This window comes from Dermacentor albipictus, chromosome 9 (genome assembly GCF_038994185.2).
Source record: "Dermacentor albipictus isolate Rhodes 1998 colony chromosome 9, USDA_Dalb.pri_finalv2, whole genome shotgun sequence".
NCBI classification, from domain to species: domain Eukaryota; kingdom Metazoa; phylum Arthropoda; class Arachnida; order Ixodida; family Ixodidae; genus Dermacentor; species Dermacentor albipictus.
In genome coordinates, this window is record NC_091829.1 from 126,098,444 (window position 1) to 126,120,333 (window position 21,890).

Genomic DNA, 21,890 nt, shown 5'->3' on the forward strand with positions numbered 1-21,890 from the left:
TGAACCCCCGTGGTCCGATGTCGCTGTGTAGGCATCGGCCGTAGACGTGGCCCACTCCTCCTTACTGATAGCAGAGCGAGCAGTGGTCAGTAACGCGCGAAACGCCTGTTTTCTTGGGGCATTGTGCGGGCTGACAGTCGGATGGACTGACGGTGGCGGGGATGGCTAGCGACGGAACAGGGGCATTACCGGGCCCTGGCGCAAGTGCGGAGGGGCGATTTGACGGCGAGTGACGGCTGCGTAGCTCATTGCTTCAGGCTGACGTTGCGGCGAGTTTTGGGCTCCTTGCGAATGCGTAATATTTTTCCCGGACGACATCAGCCTTAGATGAGACTTGGGCTGCGACACTGGAAACAGCCTTCGTAGTGCTTGACTCACAAGTGCTGTTATAGTCTACCGCAGGTCCTCGAACTAGAGCGCGTGAACTGACATTTCCAGTGTCTTCTCAGTGGTTGTGACCTCTGCTAGAAATGTTATGTTGTTCGGCCGGTTGCGCATCAGTCCGGCAAAAAGCTCTTGTTTTTCACCACGCACAAGGGAACAAACTTTCTTCTCTTCGGGCATGTCGGGGTCGGCGTTCCGCAACACGCGAGTCATCTCCTCGTTATAGATCGCTATATTCTCATTGCGTAGCTGCATGGGGGATTTGTAGCAGAGATCGGGCACGCTCTTTGCGCACAATGGCCGTCAACGGCATTCGAATTAAAATGTCAGACCTTTCCGCGGTGCGTACTGATCTAATTCTTTGGAAACACGATCGTCGACGCACATTTTGTTGTCACTTAGTAGTGACGGTTAGGAAGGCAGCAAAACTGTGATTAACGAAACGAGAGTTTTATTGGGCTAACTTGTGCCCTCAAAAACCGGCTACACTCAAACAACAACGGTAACGGCGAACATGATCGGCGGTCGTCGAAATCTGATCAGCGCATCAAGCGCTTCAGCTTTTATAGATCAGTCGTCGAACGTTCCAGAGAAATCTCTGGCGCCAGCATGCCTTCCACAAACTTCTACGCCATTCCCGTCGCGCATACATGCAATCAGATTACACAGTTCGGTGACAGCAGACAGCGGATGGAACCATCGATAACATTCCAGAAACTTCCGACAGGTGCAAGCGCGTCCTGCGCTGTGCAATGACATTTGTTAAGCGGTGAAACGTGTCGCCCGATAAAGACAAGTACACGTGTCAATACCCCCCTCTTAAAAAGCATCGACCCGATGCTGCAAACAAACGAAAGTAACAAAGAAAAGCACTTGTAGTCAAAAAACAAAAAATAACGAAGTTAAAAAATTAAATTACGGGGTTTTACGTGCCGAAACCACTTTCTGATTATGAGGCACGCTGTAGTGGAGGTCTCCGGAAATTTTGACCACCTGGGGTTCTTTAAGGTGCACCTAAATCTAAGTACACGGGTGTTTTCGCATTTCGCACCCATCGAAATGCGGCCGCCGTGGCCTGGATTCGATCCCGTGACCTCGTGCTCAGCAGCCTAACACCATAGCCACTGAGCAACCACGGCAGGTAATAACGAAATTCGTCAGCATCCGTAAAAGGGTTTAAGACGCACCATGTGGACCATTTCAGATCGTGCCCCGATACGTAGGATGACCTTGTAGGGTCTGAAATAGCGTCGCCATAGTTTCTCACTCAGTCCACGTCGGCGTACCGGGGTCCATACCCAAGCACAGTCGCCGGGCTGGTACGCGACGAAGCGACATCGGAGGTTGTAGCGTCAGCTGTCTGTACGCTGCTGGTTCTTGATCCATAGGCGGCTGAGCTGTCGAGCTTCTTCGGCGCGCTGGAGATAGGTAGCGACCTCAAGATTCTCCTCGTCAGTGACGTGCGGCAGCATGGCGTCGAGCGTCGTAGTCGGGTTCCTGCCGTATAGCAGCTTAAACGGCGTGTTCTGTGTTGTTTCTTGCACCGCCGTGTTGTAAGCGAATGTTACGTACGGAAGCACGGCATGCCAAGTCGTATGTTCGACATCGAGGTACATTGCTAGCATGTCCGCGAGGGTCTTATTCCGGCGCTCCGTAAGACCATTCGTCTGTGGCTGGTAGGCCGTTGTTCTCCTATGCCTCATCTGACTGTATTGCAGAATGGCCTGGGTGAGCTCCGCTGTAAAAGCCGTTCCTGTGTCGGTGATGAGGACTTCTGGGGCGCCATGTCGCAGCAGGATGTTTTCGACAAAGAATTTCACCACTTCGGTTGCGCTACCCTTCGGCTGTGCTTTAGTTTCATCGAAGCAGGTGAGGTAGTCCGTCGCCACGACGATTCACTTATTTCCGGTTGTTGACGTCGGAAAGGGTCCCGCCAAGTCCATCCCGATCTGCTGGATTGGTAGGCAAGGCAACTCGATTGGCTGTAGTAATCCCGCTGACCTTGTTCGTGGTCTCTTGCGTCGCTGACAGTCTCGGCATGTTCTGACATAACGGGCAACGTTGGCGGTCAGGCGCGGCCAATAATACCTGTATCCTCGATAGTGTTCAGGAAAATCGGAGGTTTCTAGCGGTCGGATCGTTATGTAGGGCGTGCAATACTTCTGGAAGCAGTCCTGACGGTACAATAAGAACTTAGTTGGTGCGCACTGGTGAGAAGTTCTTTACAAGTAGGTTGTTTTGAAGCGAGAACGAAGACAATCTAGGCTTAAAATGCCCTAACGACAACGTCGGTGTCCTTCCAAATACTCGACGAGGTTTTTCCAACTCCAGGTGTGCTCGCTGCTGCTCAGCGAAGTCTTGTGCGCTTAAAATGCCAATGAAGGCGTCGTCATCTTCGTGATCTTGCGGCGGCGAGTCAATCGGGGCGCGTGATAGGCAATCGGCATAAAAGTGTTTTCGTCCGGACTTATAGGTTACAGTGATATATTCCTGCAGTCTGAGGCTCCACCGCGCCAGCCGTCCTGAAGGATCCTTTAAATTTGCTAGCCAACACAAGGCGTGACGGTCGCTGACGACTTTGAATGCCATATAGGTAAGGGCGAAATTTCGCTGTAGCCCAAACGATGGCGAGGCATTACTTTTCGGTTGTCGAACAATTGCCTTACTCTTTTGAAAACGACCGGCTAGCGTAAGCTATCACGTGTTCTTGTCCATCTTTTCTCTGGACTAGCACGGCACCGAGGCCTAGGCTACTGGCGTCAGTGTGGATTTCGGTATCGGCGTCCTCGTCGAAGTTCGCAAGTACGGGCGGCGACTACATGCGTCGTTTGAGTTCTTGAAATGCGTCGTCCTCCGACGTTTCCCACTTGAACTCGACGTCACATTTAGTTAGCTGTGTTAGCGGTTCAGCGATGCGTGAAAAGTCGTTGACAAAGCGCCTGTAGTAGGCACACATGCCAAGGAATATACGTACTGCCTTCTTGTCGATGGGCTGCGGGAACTTTGCGATGGCAGCTGTCTTCTGCGGGTCGGGGCAAACTACAGACTTGCTGATGACGTGGCCTAAGAACAGAAGCTCACCGTAAGCGAAGCGGCGCTTTTCTGGCTTCAGAGTGAGCCCTGATGACGTGATGGCCTCCAGTACTGTCGCAAGCCGCATAAGGTGGTCTTCGAAAATTCCGGCGATGACGACGACGTCATTTAAGTAAACAAGACAGGTCTGCCACTTCAATCCCGCTAACACCGTGTCCAAGACGTGCTCGAACGTTGCAGGTGCCGAGCACAGCCCAAATGACATGACCTTGAACTCATAGAGCCCGTGTGGCGTCATGAAGGCGGTCTTTTCGCGATCTCTCTCGTCGATTTCTATTTGCCAGTGGCCAGACTTCAGATCAATTGACGAGAAGTATATTGCGTTGCAGAGCCGATCTAATGCGTCGTCTATCCGTGGTAGGGGCTATACATCCTTCTTTGTGATCTTGTTCAGTCGACGATAATCGACGCAGAAGCGTAAGCTTCCGTCCTTTTTCTTCACCCAGACAACAGGGGATGCCCACTGGCTTTTCGACGGCTGGATGATCTCGTCGCGCAGCATTTCATCGACTTGTTCTCTTATAGCTTCACGTTCTCGCGGCGAAACTCGGTAAGTGCTCTGTCGGAATGGTCGAGCGCACTCCTCGGTGATTATGCGGTGCTTTGCGACTGGTGCTTGTCGAATCCTTGATGAAGTCGAAAAGCAGCCTTTGTATCGTCGGAGCATGCTTCTGAGCTGTTGTTGCTTAACCATGGTAAGACCTGGATTAATGTAGTAGTCTCGTTCGGGAACCATGGTCGTCGGGGTAGATGCGGCTGAATCCGAGATGGCAAGCGCATTACTGGTTTCCAGAATTTCCTCGATGTACGCAATCGTCGTGCCCTTGTTTATGTGCTTGAACTCCTGGCTGAAGTTTGTCAGCAACACTTGAGTTTTCCCTCCGTGCATTCGAGTGATCCCCCTTCCGACGCAAATTTCACGGTCTAGCAGTATACGTTCGTCACCTTGGAAGAGGCCTTCTTCGTCGGCACGTGTTTTGGTGCCGACGAAAATGACAATGCTGGAGCGAGCCGGGATGCTGACATGACTTTCGAGCACGCTTAAGCCATGGTGACTACGAGAGCTCTCCGGCGGTATCGCTCGATCTTCTGACAGCGTTATCGACTTCGACTTCAGGTCGATGATTGCGCCCTGTTGGTTCAGGAAGTCCATGCCGAGAATGACGTCTCGTGAACAGTACTGGAGGATAACGAAGGTGGCAGGGTAAGTCCGGTCATGAAGGGTGATTCTTGCTGTGAAGATTCCAGTCGGCTTGATGAGGTGTCCTCCAGCGGTCCGAATTTGAGGGCCTTCCCATGCAGAACTTTCTTCAACTTGGCGGTGATGGGTCCGCTCATGATGGAATAATCGACTCCTGTGGCTACTAAGGCAGTGACTGCGCGGCCGTCGAGAAGCACGTCGAGGTCGGTAGTTATTTGTCTTGTGTTACAGTTAAGTCTCGGCGTCGGATCACGGCCGCTTCTCGTTGGCCTGTTGCTGATACGTGGCGTCGTCAGGTCGTCTTTCGTCGGCGTATTCTTTGCTTCCAGACTACGTCGCGATGGCGGCGTATTGTTATGTCGTCGAGGTATTTTACTTGGCGTCTTCGTCGGCTGCGGAGGATCTTCGTCAGCTCGACGAACAGCAACCGCACCTCCATCGGTTCCTGTTTTTAGTTTTCCGGGTATGGGCTAGCAGACCGGCCATGGGTTGGGTGGTCGGCTCTGCGGCAACAGGTAGCGGCCTGGTGACGGCGAACGGGACGGTCGTCGAGGGCTCCAGTGAGTGGTGGTGAGGTAGTCGGCGATATTGCGAGGTCGTTCTCCAAGCTGTGGTCGCGGCACGTTCACGGCGAACCCTCGCAGTTTCATCTACCGGTATGGGCATCAGCGGTAGACGTGACCCGCTTCTCCGCAGGGGTAACAGAGCGGGCGGTGGTCAGGAGCCCGCGAAAGGTCCGTCTTCCTCGCGTAGCGGTGCAGGGCAACAGGTGGGCGGGCTGGCGTTGGATGACGAAATTGCGGCGTTATAGGGCTCTGGTGTGGGCGTGGAGGGGGGCCTTGACGGCGGGCGATGGTGGCATAGGTCATCGCTTCCGGCTGGGGCTGCGGTGATTCTGGTTGCAGCTCACGGACTCCAAGCGATCGCTCAAGCTCATCTCTGACGATTTCGACGATTGAGGATACTTTAGGCTGTGACCTCGGGTACAACCTCTGCAGCTCTTCCCGTACGACAGATCTGATAGTATCGCGCAGATCGTCGGTAGCCAGTGATTGAATTCCTGCGCAATTGGTAGAGGTCGTGTGGCGGTTGAATTGCCGGTTCCGCCATTAGAGTGTCTTCTCGATGCTGGTGGCCTCGCGAAAAAACTCTTCTACGGTCTTCGGTGGGTTCGTATCATTGCGCCGAAAAGTTCTTCCTTCACACCCCGCACGACAAGGCGGCCTTTCTTCTCCTTAGGCATATTCGGGTAGTCCTGGCGGAACAGATGGTTCATTTCTTCCGTGAATATGGCGACGTTCTCCTTAGGTAGCTGCACTCGGGCGTCCAGCATGGCTTCGGCCCTTTCCTTGTGCACGATGCTCGTAAAAGCGCGCCGCTCCGGAACAGGTCATTCTGGAACAGGTCCCATGTTGTCAAAGTAAACTCCCGATTCTTAAACCACGTTCTGACGGCGTCTTCTAAGGCAAAGTATACATGCCACAGCTTGTCGTTGGAGTCTCAGTTGTTCAAAGTCGCGATTTCTTCGTAGATGTCCAGCCAGGATTCCGGGTCTTCAGTCGCTGCTCCATGGGAGGTCGGTGGGTCCCGAGGTTGTTATAGGATAACGGAGGACGCTGGAGTAGCCATTGGGGTTGTTTTAACTACGATCTTCTTTGTCGTCTCAGGTAGAAGTCCATGCTCTGGGGGCAGTCCTTGCACTCTGCGGCTAGCACGCTGGTCTTGGGCGATGTTCGTTTTGTCCTCGGGCTTCGGGCTTGGATCGCGGCTTTGCGGGGGTGTTCGGTACATGAACGCAATAGCACCTCCATCAGATATCACGTGGTAGTGACGGTTAAGAAGGCAGGAAAACTGTGATTAGCGAAACGAGCGTTTTATTGGGCTAACTTGTGCCCTCAAAATCAGGCTACACTCAAACAACGGTAACGGCGAACACGATCGGCGGTCGTCGAAATCTGATGAGCGCGTCAAGCGCGTCGGCTTTTATAGATCCGTCGCCGAATGTTCCAGAGTAATCGCTGGGACCAGCATGCCTTCCACAAAGTTCTACGCCATTCGCGTCGCGCATACATGCAATCAGATTACACAATTCGGCGAGAACAGACAGCGGATGGAACCATCGATAACATTCCAGAAACTTCGGACACATGCAAGCGCGTCCTGCGCTGTGCGATACCATTTGTTAGGCGGTGAAACGTGCCGCCCGATAAAGGTAAGTACACGTGTCAGGATGCTCTGCGCTTGTCAGCATAAAACGGCCAGACCTGGTTAGGGGCCCTTTAAGCAATCAAGCCGAAGACTTGTTACACGGAAAGGATCTTCCCCAGTGTGACACATGCCCTGATCGACCACTTTTCATAATGACGGCAATGAATGTTGGAGTAACTACGCCCTCCCGCGCATCCCCCCACATTCAATCGTCTTTGAACACCGAACTCCATGAAGACATTAACCAAACTTTGACAATTTCCTTGAACAGAAATATTTAAGTCGAAACAAAACACGTGTCTGCGGATCCTCGGTCTTTTTCCAAATTCTTCAGCATCTTGAAAATAAGTGATATCGAAAAGATGGCACCATAATTGAAGAAACAGCACCGAGAATATGGACAGAAATTTCAAGACTACGAACACAATGCTTGTTTGTCAGTTTTTAATCCTTTTCTGTGTTTTCGGCAGTATATCTTCATATTTTGGAATCCCGTTAACTAGCCCAGCTCTGTCGTTAGGTCAACCATAACGCATCTCGGGCTCCGCGTTCCATTCTGGCTTATGCAACCCGCAAAAGCCTTCGAGGTTTTTCTGCCACCCAGCGGAAATCGTCGCTGAGACGTAGATTTGGACACCACCTATTGTGACGTCTTTTTCGCCTGCTGCGCCACGTTTTCAGTGAGGAGATGGCCGCGATCTGGCACCTGGAGCCGACGCGACGCGCCTTCCTCGCGTCCAACACTTCGATACCAGGCGTGACGAGCGCCGAGCTGCGTCTTCCCGGTCTCGAGATGCTCCAGGGCGAGCAGATATTCTTCGCCTTGCTGTGCTTCACTCTGTGTGGTGGCATGGTGGCCAAAGCGGATACAACCGGATGGGCGGTCAGCGGAGAGAAGCTCTGCAACGTCCCGCTGATGCACAGCACGCACTTTGCAGACGCCTTCCAATGCCCTGCGGGATCTCCCATGAATCCCGAGTTCAAATGCACTTTCTGGTAATATAAGTAGGCCGCAATTTAATAGTAATAACAGTAATAATTATAGTCACCCAATCAATGAAACCTTTATTATAGTGTCCAAGAGCAGCTAAGCCTTTGTGCTGGGGCACACGTGGAGTAATACACAAGACACAATGTGCGGTAAAGACAAATGTGGTATACAAAGCGAGGAGCCATGCCTGAAAAGACGCTAATCATAAAACGCGATCATTTTAACTTGTAACAAGCACAGGGAAGGAACTCATAAATATATTAACACAATCAAAATGTAGAGTACCATAGGACAGTCCATATTGCAACCACCTCACGCTGACAACACGGAATGCTGCCTGGTGAACTTTTGGGGGATGGGAAATCGTACGAGATCCGAAGTGCTTTTATCAATGTTCCACGCCATGTTGTGAAGGTACAATAAAGGTTAGATTTAATGTGGCTTGTATTTATACGTGCGACGTGAGGCACATAAATAAATAAATATATAAATTAATAAATAAAATAAAATAAAATAAATCAACAGTTTAACACAGTGCGCACGAACAGCTGCGGGTCTTCGTACCAGTGCAGTTAAAAAGTAATATGCGAGACAAAATGCACAAAGAAGGCAAATGGGACAGAAAATCAATGTGAAATAAAGAAACAGAAACAAATAGGAAAACCGAAGACAAGGAGGTGGGCGTAAAAGAAAATATAATCATAGAACCCGATTATGCACATGTATACAGAACCTACAAAAATAGCTATGAAATAGGTCCATACAGACAATGCTTGAATAATTCTTGAAGGCAGAGAGTAGTGCTTGCACATTGCTTAATAGTGGCGCTTGAAGTAATGCTTGGATATCAATTTATTCAGGACGCATTCAATGAGGTCAAAATTGGATTTGCGCGTTCTGCTCCAAACTAGAGGCATACTCTGGTAGTGTAAGGCACGTAGCAACATATAATTTCAGAAAGGCAGCAATGGAGTGGACGTCATGGGATGTACGACACGCAATACTAACAGCGCGAACGGCACGTTGTTCTGCATATGTAGCATTTGAAGAGGCTCTTACGTTTTGTCAAAGTACGCTCCAAGAGCTAATAATAATAATAATAATAATAATAATAATAATAATAATAATAATAATAATAATAATAATAATTTATTTACACACATCCAAAAGCAAAACAAAGAAATGGGCCGGTCTAAGTCCACGAGGACTTGTGCGACTAGGCCCGGCAGAGTCGGTAGAGCGATGTGTTACATACTCTCATAATAAGTGAAAAGGTAGACATTTGCATAATAATGGTACTAATACAAAATAATAACAAAAATAATAATATTTATTGCCACCAAAAATCCAAAACAACACGATCAGGCTGGTCTAAGCCAAGGGTAGTTTGTAGGACCGTGCCTATGAACATAACATACATGGCGGCAAAAATACAGTTATTGATGAGACACGCAGAACAAAGAAAGAAAAGGAATTACAAGAAATAAAAAAGAACAAGCTAAAATTTTGTTATTCTACTTAAAACAATGGAAATTCAAGAAGCAAATATTACAATACCACAATGTGCTCGAAGTTAATTTCACCATAGCTTCAATAATTGTATGAGCGTGCTTTTCGAAGTCGCATTAAAGGCTTCATCCGGTTGTCGTGTTTCGGCGACGAACGACACCATCTTGAACACGAACGGAAATGAAACTCCCACCTTTATTTCTCCGTAGTATATACACGTATGTGTGCTTGTCATGCATGCGCAGGGCAGCACATCAAGGGCCGTGGCATGACGAGAACTAAACACGATAAAACAACAACGATTATGCCACATCTCCCCGCACTGCATTACATTAAGAAATTCCATAACGGTTTGGTTTTCTTACAGTTCTACCGAATCGTGTAACGTAGTCGCCTGGTACCTGCGGCGAAACATTACCCTGATCCTGTGTGGGGTGACCTTGGAGGGCTGGGATGTTACCCTGATCGCTAACCTCTGCTTTTTCCAGGCTAGGGTGATACTCGTATGTCTCGTTGTACGAGTCTGTAATTCTGCTTGGCGCTTGCTTGACTAGGAATTTCCTGTTGCGTTCGATCTGGATGCCGCTCTCCAACGCGACGACATACGACCGCGGTCGTTTTGCCCGCTGACAGATCACGCCTTCCCGCCTGCAGTCCTTGACCCAGACAGAATCACCGGGTGCCAATGGGACAAGGTGGCGGGCCGCAAGATGGCGGTCCTAATTTTGCCGCTGCTATTCACGGACAACTGCATCCTTCTTCCGTACCTCTTTCAGATTGGGTGCCTTTAGTACTAGCCTGTTCGTGTGGAGAGGCAGGGTTGTATGAAGCCGCAGCCCCATGAGCAGCTCCACTGGCGTCTTGCCTAGTGGTCCCAGAGTGTCTCTGTAGGGTAACAGAGCCAAATATGGATCATGAGACTTTAGCAGTAGCCCGTTCACCGCTTTCACCATTCGTTCTACCACTCAGTTTCACTGCGGGTGCCTAGGGCTACACGTCACACCTTTGAATTCATAGGCCTTCGCGAACTGCTTAAATTCTTCAGACAAATCCAGCACCGTTATTCGTGACAAACACTTCGGGTATACCGTGCCTAGCGAAAACGTCTTTGACGTGATCAACAACACCAGTGCTGGTGAGCGATTCCACTAAACACAGTTCTAGAAATAAAGATAGAAAGTCCACTAAGAGCGTGTAGTTACGGCCGTTGAGATGGAAGAAATCTACTGCGACCCTTTGTCAAGGTCGAATAGGTGTCTCGGTTGGGATCATTGGTTCACTCGGCTGTTCTCGGAAGTGCGTACACACGCGGCAATTGAGAACCAAAGAGGCAAGTTGAGAACTCAAGCCCGGCCACCAAACAGACTCCCGTGCTCTCGCCCTGCATCTCACAATACCTTGATGACCTTCGTGAAGCAGATTAAACATTCTATTCTGGAGCGAGAGTGGCACAACGAGATGAGTTCCATGCCTGAGAACCCCTTTACACGCGCTCAATGTTGCGCGATACTGCCAATATGGCCTCTTAACGCTTAATAGCGAAGTTGGGCCCGGCCAGCCTTCACGAAAGTAACGGCACAACGTACGGCAGGTCTCATCCTATGCCTGCTCTTCGGCGACCAGACGAAAGTGATCCGATTCACCCAACTCGGATAGCACACCAGTAACAAACGAGTTCACTTCATCCACAGAAAGGAAGCTCTTGGTTTTTTGCCCTCGCAGTGGCGCTTATAGAAAGTGCATCAGCAATTTCCAAATTTTTCCGGGGAACATATTCAACATCAAAACTGAATCAGATCAGACGCATTCGCAATCCCTGAATGCGCGGCGGTACCAAATTTAGGGGAGTCTTTCCTAGTGAAGCCGCTAGCGGTTTGTGATCTGTCTCCAACTTTATGTGCAGTCCACTCGCATAACTTTCGAGACGCTCAGTCGCCCATGTTAGGGTCACCTTTTGAATTTGCGCGTAGCGCATTTCTGTTGGAGTCAGTGATCTTGAAACAAAAATAACTGGCCGTCTCTCTTTATTTGGTTGTACTTAAAGTAAAACTGCACCTAAGCCATCCGACGACGCGTCTGCAGAAAAAAAAAATACCGACGATTACGTTACTTCCTAATGCGAAATTTGAGCGCAGCAAATAAGCTGTTTCACCTTTTCGATAGATTGAGGCAAAGAAATCGAGCAACACATGTATGCGCTATCACAGAATTTTTCTTTATTTTTCACACGTATTCCTTTAACAAAGACTCCGCTAACAGTTCTTGACAGTCATGAAGGAAGCTTTGTGGTCGGAGAAATAGACTGATATATGTTCGACTTGGTACACCAATGCTCGATTCTCAAAGACGAGATCTATACAAGTGCCTCGCGAGGTTGTCACAGCTGTGGGACGCGTTACGAGCGAGAGGAACGGGATGTTCTCCCGCATAAGTGTTAGGAAATTGCTGTTTGTCTTTATGTCAACATTAAAGTCCCCCACTACTAACATCGGTGTGGATCGATGGACGGTTAATGCGAGTTGCAGGAAGTGCACGACGTCTTTCGTGAGCGAAGAAAAGAATTAAGTTCGAGCCGGCGCTTTGACAACCGGAGACTCGCAGGAAGAGGGGGGAGGGGGGCGGCGTGTACACCCAGCGGCAAACGATGGGGGCAGAAGCGCGCGCAGCAAGCGGACAACACGATAAAGGGAGGAGGGAAGAGATAGCAGCGACTGACTGATGCCGCTGACGCCGATAGTGAGTCAACCCCAGCTGCGGAGTTGGTTTCAGGGACAACGCCGCCGATGCCGACACAAACAATATGATACCCTCGCTTCCGCAGCCCTAAGAACAGCCGTGGGAAGGTGGTCACGTATTCGTCGACGTGCCGGGGCCTACGTGAAATAACCGGCGCGTCGGCAACTGAAGAGCACCCTATCCGCCACACAAGAACAGGGGGGGGACCCTTTCCTCCTCTTTCTGCATGGCGGTGACGGTGTTCTATGCAGTCACGTTATCTTGACTCTCTAGCGGCGTCAGCGGCATCCAGCGGTATCAGTCGGTCGCTGCTAGCGCTGGGGGGATGAAAGGGGGGCGGAGCTGGTTACGAGGCCGACGACAACGCCGACGACGACGCGAAACCCAGGAACGGACGCCAAAGAGCTGCGCTCTAAAAAATGGTTTGATTCTCTGGATCAAACTTTGCCATACACCCATAGAGTAATATAGTAAGTGTTACGAGCGGACACTCTCATAGGCGCCTGCGGCCGATTTTGGCTCTCGGTGAACCTAGCGGAATCGGCATAACGCACCAGCTTCCAGGATGGTCACGCACACTGCAAAATCTCGGAGGCTCCAATTTCAGTTTTGTTTCTTGTATCTTTTTTTTTACCCATCCCTGTGCTTAAATCGCGTGATTTCATACAGGCGCTTCTACCGTTCTTTATATGTTGTGACAACGAGCTTGCAAGGGTGTTTCCCTCATGCTTCATTTAAATTCATATTTGCTGTTTAAAGCTTTACCTCAGCGCAATAATCATGCCTGCTGTTGAGGAAGTAGAACTTTATCGCTTACGATATTGTACGTCTAGTAACTCACGCCAAAAGCTGTATTGTAATTAATTGTGCCATGTTCCTTCAGTATAAATGAACTTTCTGCACAGTCAAGAACATGAAAACAGCAGACAACAATTTATTGCAGCAAGATTATAAGAGGCGGATACATGAAGACGGGAAGAAACGGCGAAATGCAAGTAATGCGGGTGACACGCGGCGCACTTTTGAACGCGGTCAAGCACAATCAGATTCGAATTTCTCAGTCACAATTGGTTCTTTTGCGCAAGCTGCGCGATGGCGCCAATATCAGTCGCGAATTACAATCCGGATCGGACTTGTTCGCGATCGAAAGTGGTCGTGTGACACCGGTATAATGGAGAGTAGTCGGAAACTAATGGCGTGATGGCAATAACTTTGCACAAACAAAGCACATAGAAGACGTGTTGCAACTATCCACATAATGAAAAAGAAAACTGCAAATACACGACTGCAAATAATTTGCTTAAAATGGGATTCTTCTAGAAGGAAGAAAATAGGACGTTTTTCTCTTGTACTTCTGCGAAGTAGGGTAAATTAGGGCAGCAAAATTATGTGTATGGTAGCGTGACGAAATAAAATGGCTGCAAAAATAATTGAGCACGCACCAACATCTTCGTCTCGAATGTAAGCCAGTGTGTCCGTCATTAAAGAGCTGCAATTAAGCACTTTGTGTTGCGAGTTTTCACCTGCTGTCTTCCAAGCCTTGCATTCGTCTTCTGATACTTGAAATTTTGCCCTTCAGTATGGGCGATGTGTTTTGGCTGTACAGTGTACTTTGAGGAAATGATGGAGATTTTTGCAAACCTAGAATGACAGACAGAAGGTAAGCAACACTGGAGGCTTCAAAGCTACTGAATGTAGAGGCTACGTTCCTTCGTGTAAGCAATATTAGAGCCTGGAAAGCTTTATAGTGGAGATGCTGCGTTCGTTCATGCAATGCGTATTTGTTTGGTGAAGCAAGCACTGTTATAAAGGCTAAGAAAGAAGGAAGTTTCTACGGTAACCACTCCATACACATTTAAAACAATAAAACACGTATTTTCAGCCAATGCAGAACAGCTAACAACGCTCGAGCGCACATACCCTGCTACAGAGGTTCGGAAAGAGCGCATTATTGCCCTACTGAACGTGCACCGCTCTAGAAATAACCTCATTTCGTTTGCAGAAGTAGAGCACTATACTTTTTCAGCAGTCGCCCCGCGTATCATAACGCTTTCTGCCCCTAACGGCATGTGTTCATAAGCCACATTTCTTAACGAACAATTTTGTTTTCTAACTTCGTCATTGTATCGAACGTGCATCGCAGCTCAGACGCTGCCGCATCGCTGTTTTCACTAGCATCGCCGCTCATTGTTGCGCATAAAAAAAGAATTTGAAATGAAAGTCAGCGTAGCAAATGGGCAGCAACTGTTCATGGCTGCGAGGCCGCCGTCACTCGTTCATGCGGCTAACAGTGACATAACGAAATGCGGAGAGAATAAGTCGTCAACAAAGCGCAAAAGAACTTGCTGTGTCCTTACCATGAAACGGCGACGAAGCAGACGCTGGCAGAAGATCCCAACAACGATGCTCAGGCGCATATTACAGAAAGAGCCCGGCGGAGCGGTCTGCCGAGGCTTCGCACATGTTGGGTCGTGCCCAGTGGTCGTGCCGCCTGTCAAAAGCTGCTAGCCGCAGCCACATTTTTCTTGATAGGCTCTGCCACCTGCCGGATTAGGCGAAGCTCCATAGCTCGGCCGCGAAACGGCTCAAGTGTCCGCTCTTGTCGCTTGCTATGTTACTCTATGATACACCTATCAGAACAGATAGCACGTTTTACGCTGTCAAATGCCATCTGCTGAGGCGTAGCCCAAATCCATTCACTGTGCTTGTGCAGCAACTGACGTAATGGTGCAGTCTTCTAAGATAAGTCTGGAATAAACCGCGAGCAATGAATTTATGGCCGCTATTTTGTAAACGTTCGAAAGCCGACGTTCGATTTCGCCTTACGCGATTGGAATATATTGCCCTAGGCCGCGATATCGGCTCAGCGTGGAAAATCGCGTGAGGCGAAATCGAACGTCGGCTTTTCGAACGCGTACAAGATAGCGGCCCAGGGACTCTCCGCATATCGCCAACATTTTCAGGTGGCTTCGTATCAGTGATCGCTACAATGTTTGCAGAATCCTGCAGTATGCCATCGTTGCTCACTCGGCATCATCCCAAAAACATAGCTTTTTTTACACAGAACTGACATTTTTCGCGATTCAAAGTTACCCCGGCTTCTGTCAAGCGTTCTAAAGTGTGAAACAATCGCTCATCATTCTCTTTCTGTGAAGAACCAAAGACTAACAGATCGTCCATTAGGTTTACAACCCCCGGCATCTTGTCAAGAATATCACACATTTGCCTTTGAAAATATTCAGGAGCAGAGGTTATGCCAAACGGCAGGCGTTCAAAGCAATAACGTCCAAAGGGAGGAATAAACGTGGTCAATAGCTGACAATCCTTGCTTAGCTTTACTTGATGGAATCCCGAGATCGCGTCAAGTTTAGAAAACAAAGCTGCTCCGCTTAGTAACCCGAGTGTCTCATCAACAGTGGGGAGCACATATCGCTCACGTTTCACCCATTTATGGAATTGAGTTAGGTCAACACATATTCTCACTTGCCCGGATGGCTTCAAGACGGGCACTATGCCAGCGCACCAATCGGTTGGCCCTTTTAGTTTACGAATGACCCCGTTCTTTTCCATTTCTTCTAGCTCGCGTTTCACGCCGTCCCTCAGCGGGATGGATTACGACCCGTGGTGTAAATGGCATAGGGCACCATGTCTGCTTTGAGATTAATACAGTATTCTCCTTTCATGGTACCCAAACCGTAGAACAAAGAGGGGAACCACGTTTGCACAGCTTGGTGGATCGAAACTTCGTCTACAAATTTCACTATTCCGAAAGCTTCTATTGCTGGCAAGCCTAAAATGGCATTACTCGGGGAGTTAATGACGAAGACATCCTGCCTAACCAAACATCGTTTCCACAGAATGTCTGCAGTGAACTGTCCTTGCAGATGTAACACTTCATTGCCTGGCCCGTTCAAAATTACATTAGAACACTCTGCAGTATTGCGTACAGCAGGAAACGATGCTGGAACAACGTTTACCTCTGCTCCTGTGTCAATCTTAGCAGACACTGTGACCCCAACAATAGCGACCTGAACAAAACGAGCTCTTGGAATTGTACCAGCTAAAGTCCCAAGAAAATAGATGCCACATACTGTTTGCTCACTCAATCTAGCCGTCCAGGGAACACTGCACAAATCTACCTTGGATGCGCTTGCTTCGGCGATCGCGAAGTTCTGCTTCTGTGGGCAGACCACGGCGAGATGTCCCCGTCGTTGGCACCTGTAGCAGATTGCCCCTCTTGCGGGGCACGATGAGGTCAAATGACGGGTCCCGCCGCAAGCCGCACACTTTCGGACGTCTTCTTTGGCCCATTATTCCTCTGGATGTCCCCGGCTTGCTCGTCGATAAATTCCGTCGACCTCTACACTGGCTGGTTGTTGGTATGGACTGCTGTGAAGTTCCTGCTGTTGCTGTACCGCTTCCTTTATCCTTTCCTTTGTCAGTGCCGTGTTCAGAGTCAGTGCAGTGCCCATTTGTAGGGTCTCGGACAACTTTGTGTCACGTAGTCCAACCACGAAACGGTCGAGGATCATTCGTTCTTTCATCACGCCATAGTCACATTTATCGTCGTTACATACTGGTCCACCGATTCACCTGAAACTTGGTGGCAACGATGCAAACACATTCTCTCGTAGACCAAATTGAGTGTGGCAATGAAGTAGGCGTAGAAACGTTTTTTCACCACTTCATAGTCCTTTGACTGTTCTTCCGACAGCTCAAAGGTCTTGAATACGTTGCGTGCCTGCCGCCCCATGGTATACAGAAGCCTGCGCACCTGAGCCTCTTGAGTTTGCTCATTAAAGCCGGAAGCAAATTGATAATCATGGAATTCTTGCACCGATGCCGGCCACTCTGACGCCATGTCAAAGTTGAAGCTCGTTGGTGGCTGTACTGGAAAGAGCTGGCACGAAATACCACTTTCCTCACGCGCCATGGCTCGAAGTTCTTGTTCCGTTATCGTGTCCGAGCCGAGGACGCCCACGATGAAGGTCGACCGTACCTGTATCGTCTCAAGTCACCCGTGGTTCCACCCAGTTTGCGAAGACAACTTCCGACACCATGTCGTGTTTCCGCGACGAACGACACCGTCTTGAACACGAACGGGAATGAACCCCCCACATTTATTGCTCCGTAGTATATATATATATATATATATATATATATATATATATATATATATATATATATATATATATATATATCTATATATATATATATATATATATATATATATATATATATATATATATATATATATGTGTGTGTGTGTGTGTGTGTGTGTGATACACGCATGCGCAGGGCTTCGCATCAACGGCCGTGGCATGACAAGAACTAAACACGATAACACAGCAACGATTATACCACGCCGGTAACCTGTTGAATATGTTCGGCACATATGCACAGTGTCTGGCCGCACCATTCCTTGTGGCTGATCTAGGAACTACATGACGAAGATATTTTCGAAGTTCCATTATGGCTTCATTTTTTAATGCTGAATCCCAATCATATTTGACAACTGTTTCAATGAGCAATGATTGAAAATTCGATAGACCAAGTTCACAGACGATATTTGTAATAGTTAATTAGTATTGCGGAATTCTAGGCAACAGTTTTTACATATTTTTTATAATCCTGTCTACGCTGCATCTCCAACAATCCTAACAGAAGCCGATGACTGTAATGCCGTATCTGAGCACATTGTAACCCAATGCACGTACAATAAGTTTTTTTACTGACAGGAGTCCAAACTTTTTTGTATTAATCAGCGAATAATAACATTATTATTATTATTATTATTATTATTATTATTATTATTATTAATATTATTATTATTATTATTATTATTATTATTATTATTATTATTGTTGTTGTTGTTGTTGTTGTTATACTCGATTAGTATGTTTCAGAAATCCGTTAAAGGCTATTGTAACAAGTCAACATGTCTTCCTTCACGGTTCTGATTGCTTAGACTGTGTTTGCGCCCCAGTACAATATGCAGATAGTGTCAAGTACCTTGGAGTATACTTTGAGCCTGACCTATGATGGAATATTCAAATGGCCTAAATTAGTGCGCGATTACGTAATGTTGCATGTGTCCTTTACCGTATAAGGAGTTATGCACCTACCAAGATTAAAAAAGTGATAGTGCATGCTTTAGGCTACTCGCATATAAGGTACGGCATTCTCATTTGGAAGCAGCAGCAGCTGGACGTGAACTCGTCTCTCACGAACGCCGCTTCTATTTTTTCAGCTATCTGCTGCTGCTCCGGCACCTGACGTCCTGGCTTTCCTGGGGCTTGTGAAGATTCCTAATCATCGGGCCTCCGTCACCAACCAGTACTCTGCTGCTCTGCGCATGCCCAGACGTATCTACACCAGGTGTGAAATTGACTGACCTACGACGTCACCGGGATCTCGGCGCCACCTTGGGCCATAAAAGCGGCGGCCTCACAGTGAAACGAGTCATTTGGCAGCAGCAGCAGCTGGACGTGAACTCGTCTCTCACGAACGCCGCTTCCATTTTTTCAGCTATCTGCTGCTGTTTCGGCGCCTGTCTTCCTGGCTTTCCTGGGGCTCGTGAAGATTCCTAATCATCGGGCCTCCGTCCCCCACCAGTATTCTGCTGCTCTGCGCATGCCCAGACGTATCTGCACCAGGTGCGAAATTGACTGACCTACGACGTCACCGGGATCTCGGCGCCACCTTGGGCCATAAAAGCGGCGGCCTCACAGTGAAACGAGTCATTTGGCAGCAGCAGCAGCTGGACGTGAACTCGTCTCTCACGAACGCCGCTTCCATTTTTTCAGCTATCTGCTGCTGTTTCGGCGCCTGTCTTCCTGGCTTTCCTGGGGCTCGTGAAAATCCTAATCATCGGGCCTCCGTCCCCAACCAGTATTCTGCTGCTCTGCGCATGCGCAGACGTATCTACACCAGGCGTGAAATTGACTGACCTACGACGTCACCGGGATCTCGGCGCCACCTTGGGCCATAAAAGCGGTGGCCTCACAGTGAAACGAGTCATTTGGCAGCAGCAGCAGCTGGACGTGAACTCGTCTCTCACGAACGCCGCTTCCATTTTTTCAGGTTGGTGTCTAAACCCTATTCCGTAAACCCGAGCTCTACTTTCTGAAGTGCGCTCTTGCTGCTGCTGCTGCTGCTGCTGCCATCTTGCATTTGCTGCCATCTTGCATTTGTTAGCCTATGTGTTCGTAATATCCGTGTTATTCTGTTCCTTTTTTTGCGTATGCTTGTGACACCATGACATCGTTACAAGATACTATATGCACTAAATGTAACGGGAACATCAATACTGGTGAACGCTCAATGTCTTGTTGCGAATGTCTTGGGGCCTATCACTTAGGCCCATGTTCAGGGATTTCCAAGTCCACATTCAAGTCAAAGGGAGCAGAGCAAAAAAAAAAAAAGTGGAAGTGTCAGGATTGCCGCAAACATTGCAAAACTAGCGGCTCAAGTCGGAAAGAGAGCGATGATTCTGCCTTGACAAACTTGATGAACTGCTTCCTCTAAAGAAAGTCGTTCAAGACATGGAAGAATCCCTGAGCATGATGGCCAAGAAATACGACACCATTGTTTCTGATGTTCCGAAGCACAACGTCGAAATTAAGAACCTGAACAACCTCAAGAACCTCAAGTGTCCAAACTTGAGGAAATCGGTGCTTGCGCAGAAATAAAAAAGATTTCTTGTGCAGTTAACGACCTGGAATACCACAGCAGGAAAGTAAACATTGAGCTTCATGGCATCCAGAAATAACACAAGGAATCTTTAATGTCAGAGGTTAATGCTATTGCGTCAAAACTTCAGCTCGCACCATTAACTGAGCAAAGTGTATCTGCGGCCCACCGGCTGCCCTCTAGCTCAGATACGATTCCTGGAATCCTCGTCCGCTTCTCGAATCAGTCGACTAGGGATCAATGGCTCGGTAAACGTAAGGCTTTGCCAACTGTTCAGAACGGCGCGTACATGATAGAAAGCCTAACTACGCAAAACAGGGCCCTACTGAAGTTGGCTAAAGCATGAGCGCATGACCACGATTTCTGACTTGTTTAGCTACTTTTGGCCTACACACAGATATGGCGTAAAATGCGTCCATTTGAATTGTCAGTCTGCTTGCAATAGACATGATGAGCTCGACGCATTTCTTGGCAGTCTAAGCGTCTCTTTCGATTTTATCATGCTGTCAGAAACGTGGTACCACCAAAACTCGGCAGTTTGGCACTCTCCGAACTACAGATGCTTCACGCAGTCTAGGACGATTACACGTGGCGGTGGAGTTAGCATTCTGGTTCGAAACGAATTGGTAGTGCAGCGTATAGATTTTTGTACTGTGACCAAAGATTACGAGGTCCTTTCAGTTATATGCTCAAACTTATTGGTTACTGTATGGTATAGGCCGCCTGATGGTAACACGGAGCGCTTTTTTCTCTTCCTTGAAAACTGCTTTATTTATATCTCTAATAATCACTATGAAGTTATTTGGGGTGGGGACTTTAATATTGACCTACTTGCATTAACCCCTTTGTGTCGTGACTTTAAGCTCTTGCTACATTCCTACGGTTTTTCAAATGTTATCTCGGTACCGACAAGAGTGACCGGCCACACAGCCACCAGTATTGATTCATTCATTCCTAATTTCCCTGAGTGCAATACCAAAGCTGGTGTCTGTTCTTCTGTTCCGAGTGATCCCATGCCAATTGTTTTCCGTGTAAACCGTAAAATTAAAAGATGTTCCCCATGCGAATTTTCCACTCGGCTAATTACACTCTTGCGAATGCAGAAGTTTCGTGATGAACGGCGACATATTGACTGGAGTTTGATTTTTCAGTCAAAATGTGCTAACTTCGCGTATGAAACTTTCTTGGGCCTTTTTTGTGTGCTTTACGATCAGCATTTTCCCACTCGTACTAGAACAAAGCGCTCCTCAAAGATAAGAAAACCGTGGATAACGGCAGGACTATTCCAAGAAATAAAAGAAAAGAATAGTCTATATAACAAGTTCACCCTATCCCGTGACATGGCAGATCTAGCCACGTTTAAGAAATACCGTGATAAACTAAATAAGCAGCTGCTGCTTGCTAAGATTAGGTATAATAACAAGTATTTCGAATCCTGTTCGATTGATAGTAGGAAAATATGGAAGAAGGTCAATTCGCTACTCGGTCGTTCACCTAATGCCCTACTCCCTGTTATTAAGAAAGACGGGGTTGATGTTAGCCCCGAAATGTTACCTGATGTTTTTAATTATTATTTCACAAACATTAGCACGTTGCCCACAAATAGCAGTGCCTGCCGTTATATTAAAGCCGCACCTCATGTAACCGTTTTTCTCCGGCCAACTGATGAAGGTGAACTTATCTGCATTTTTTGCAATTTAAAAGACAGTAGCACGTGTGATATAGATAACTTGCAGATGAAACCTGTTAAATATGTTATCGATGTAATTGCCCCAGCGCTAACGCATATTTATAACCTTTCACTCGCTAGTGGTGCCTTCCCACGTAAAATGCAAGCTGCAAAAGTGTTAGCTATATTCAAGAAAGGTGATATCAGCTATGTCCAACTACAGACCAATCTCTATACACCCGATCTTTTCGAAAGCTTTAGAAAAAATAATTTTTATCCGTGTATCGAACTTCCTTGAAACTAAAAACCTCCTCACTGACTCGCAATATGCCTTTCGCTAGCACAGATCGACTCAGCTTGCGCTTCTTCAGCAGAAAGAATACATCTTACAAACTTTTTAGGACCAC

The 21,890-nt window shown here is 48.0% G+C and overlaps 1 protein-coding gene and 1 long non-coding RNA gene across 2 annotated transcripts in view; both read left to right on the forward strand.

Annotated features, from left to right (window-relative positions):
• The window catches only part of LOC135912179 (neprilysin-1-like), a 200,675-nt gene extending 192,362 nt beyond the window's left edge, over positions 1 to 8,313 (forward strand). Inside the window, exon 10 of the mRNA XM_065444559.2 lies at positions 7,568 to 8,313. Within this exon, the coding sequence (XP_065300631.2) occupies positions 7,568 to 7,886 (319 nt within the window). The 3' untranslated portion in view covers positions 7,887 to 8,313. The remainder of the gene's footprint in view (positions 1 to 7,567) is intronic.
• A 10,483-nt stretch (positions 8,314 to 18,796) lies between these two features.
• LOC139049664 (uncharacterized) overlaps positions 18,797 to 21,890 on the forward strand; it is a 62,603-nt gene continuing 59,509 nt past the window's right edge. The window contains exon 1 of the long non-coding RNA XR_011508483.1: positions 18,797 to 19,205. This is a non-coding gene — a long non-coding RNA (uncharacterized lncRNA). The remainder of the gene's footprint in view (positions 19,206 to 21,890) is intronic.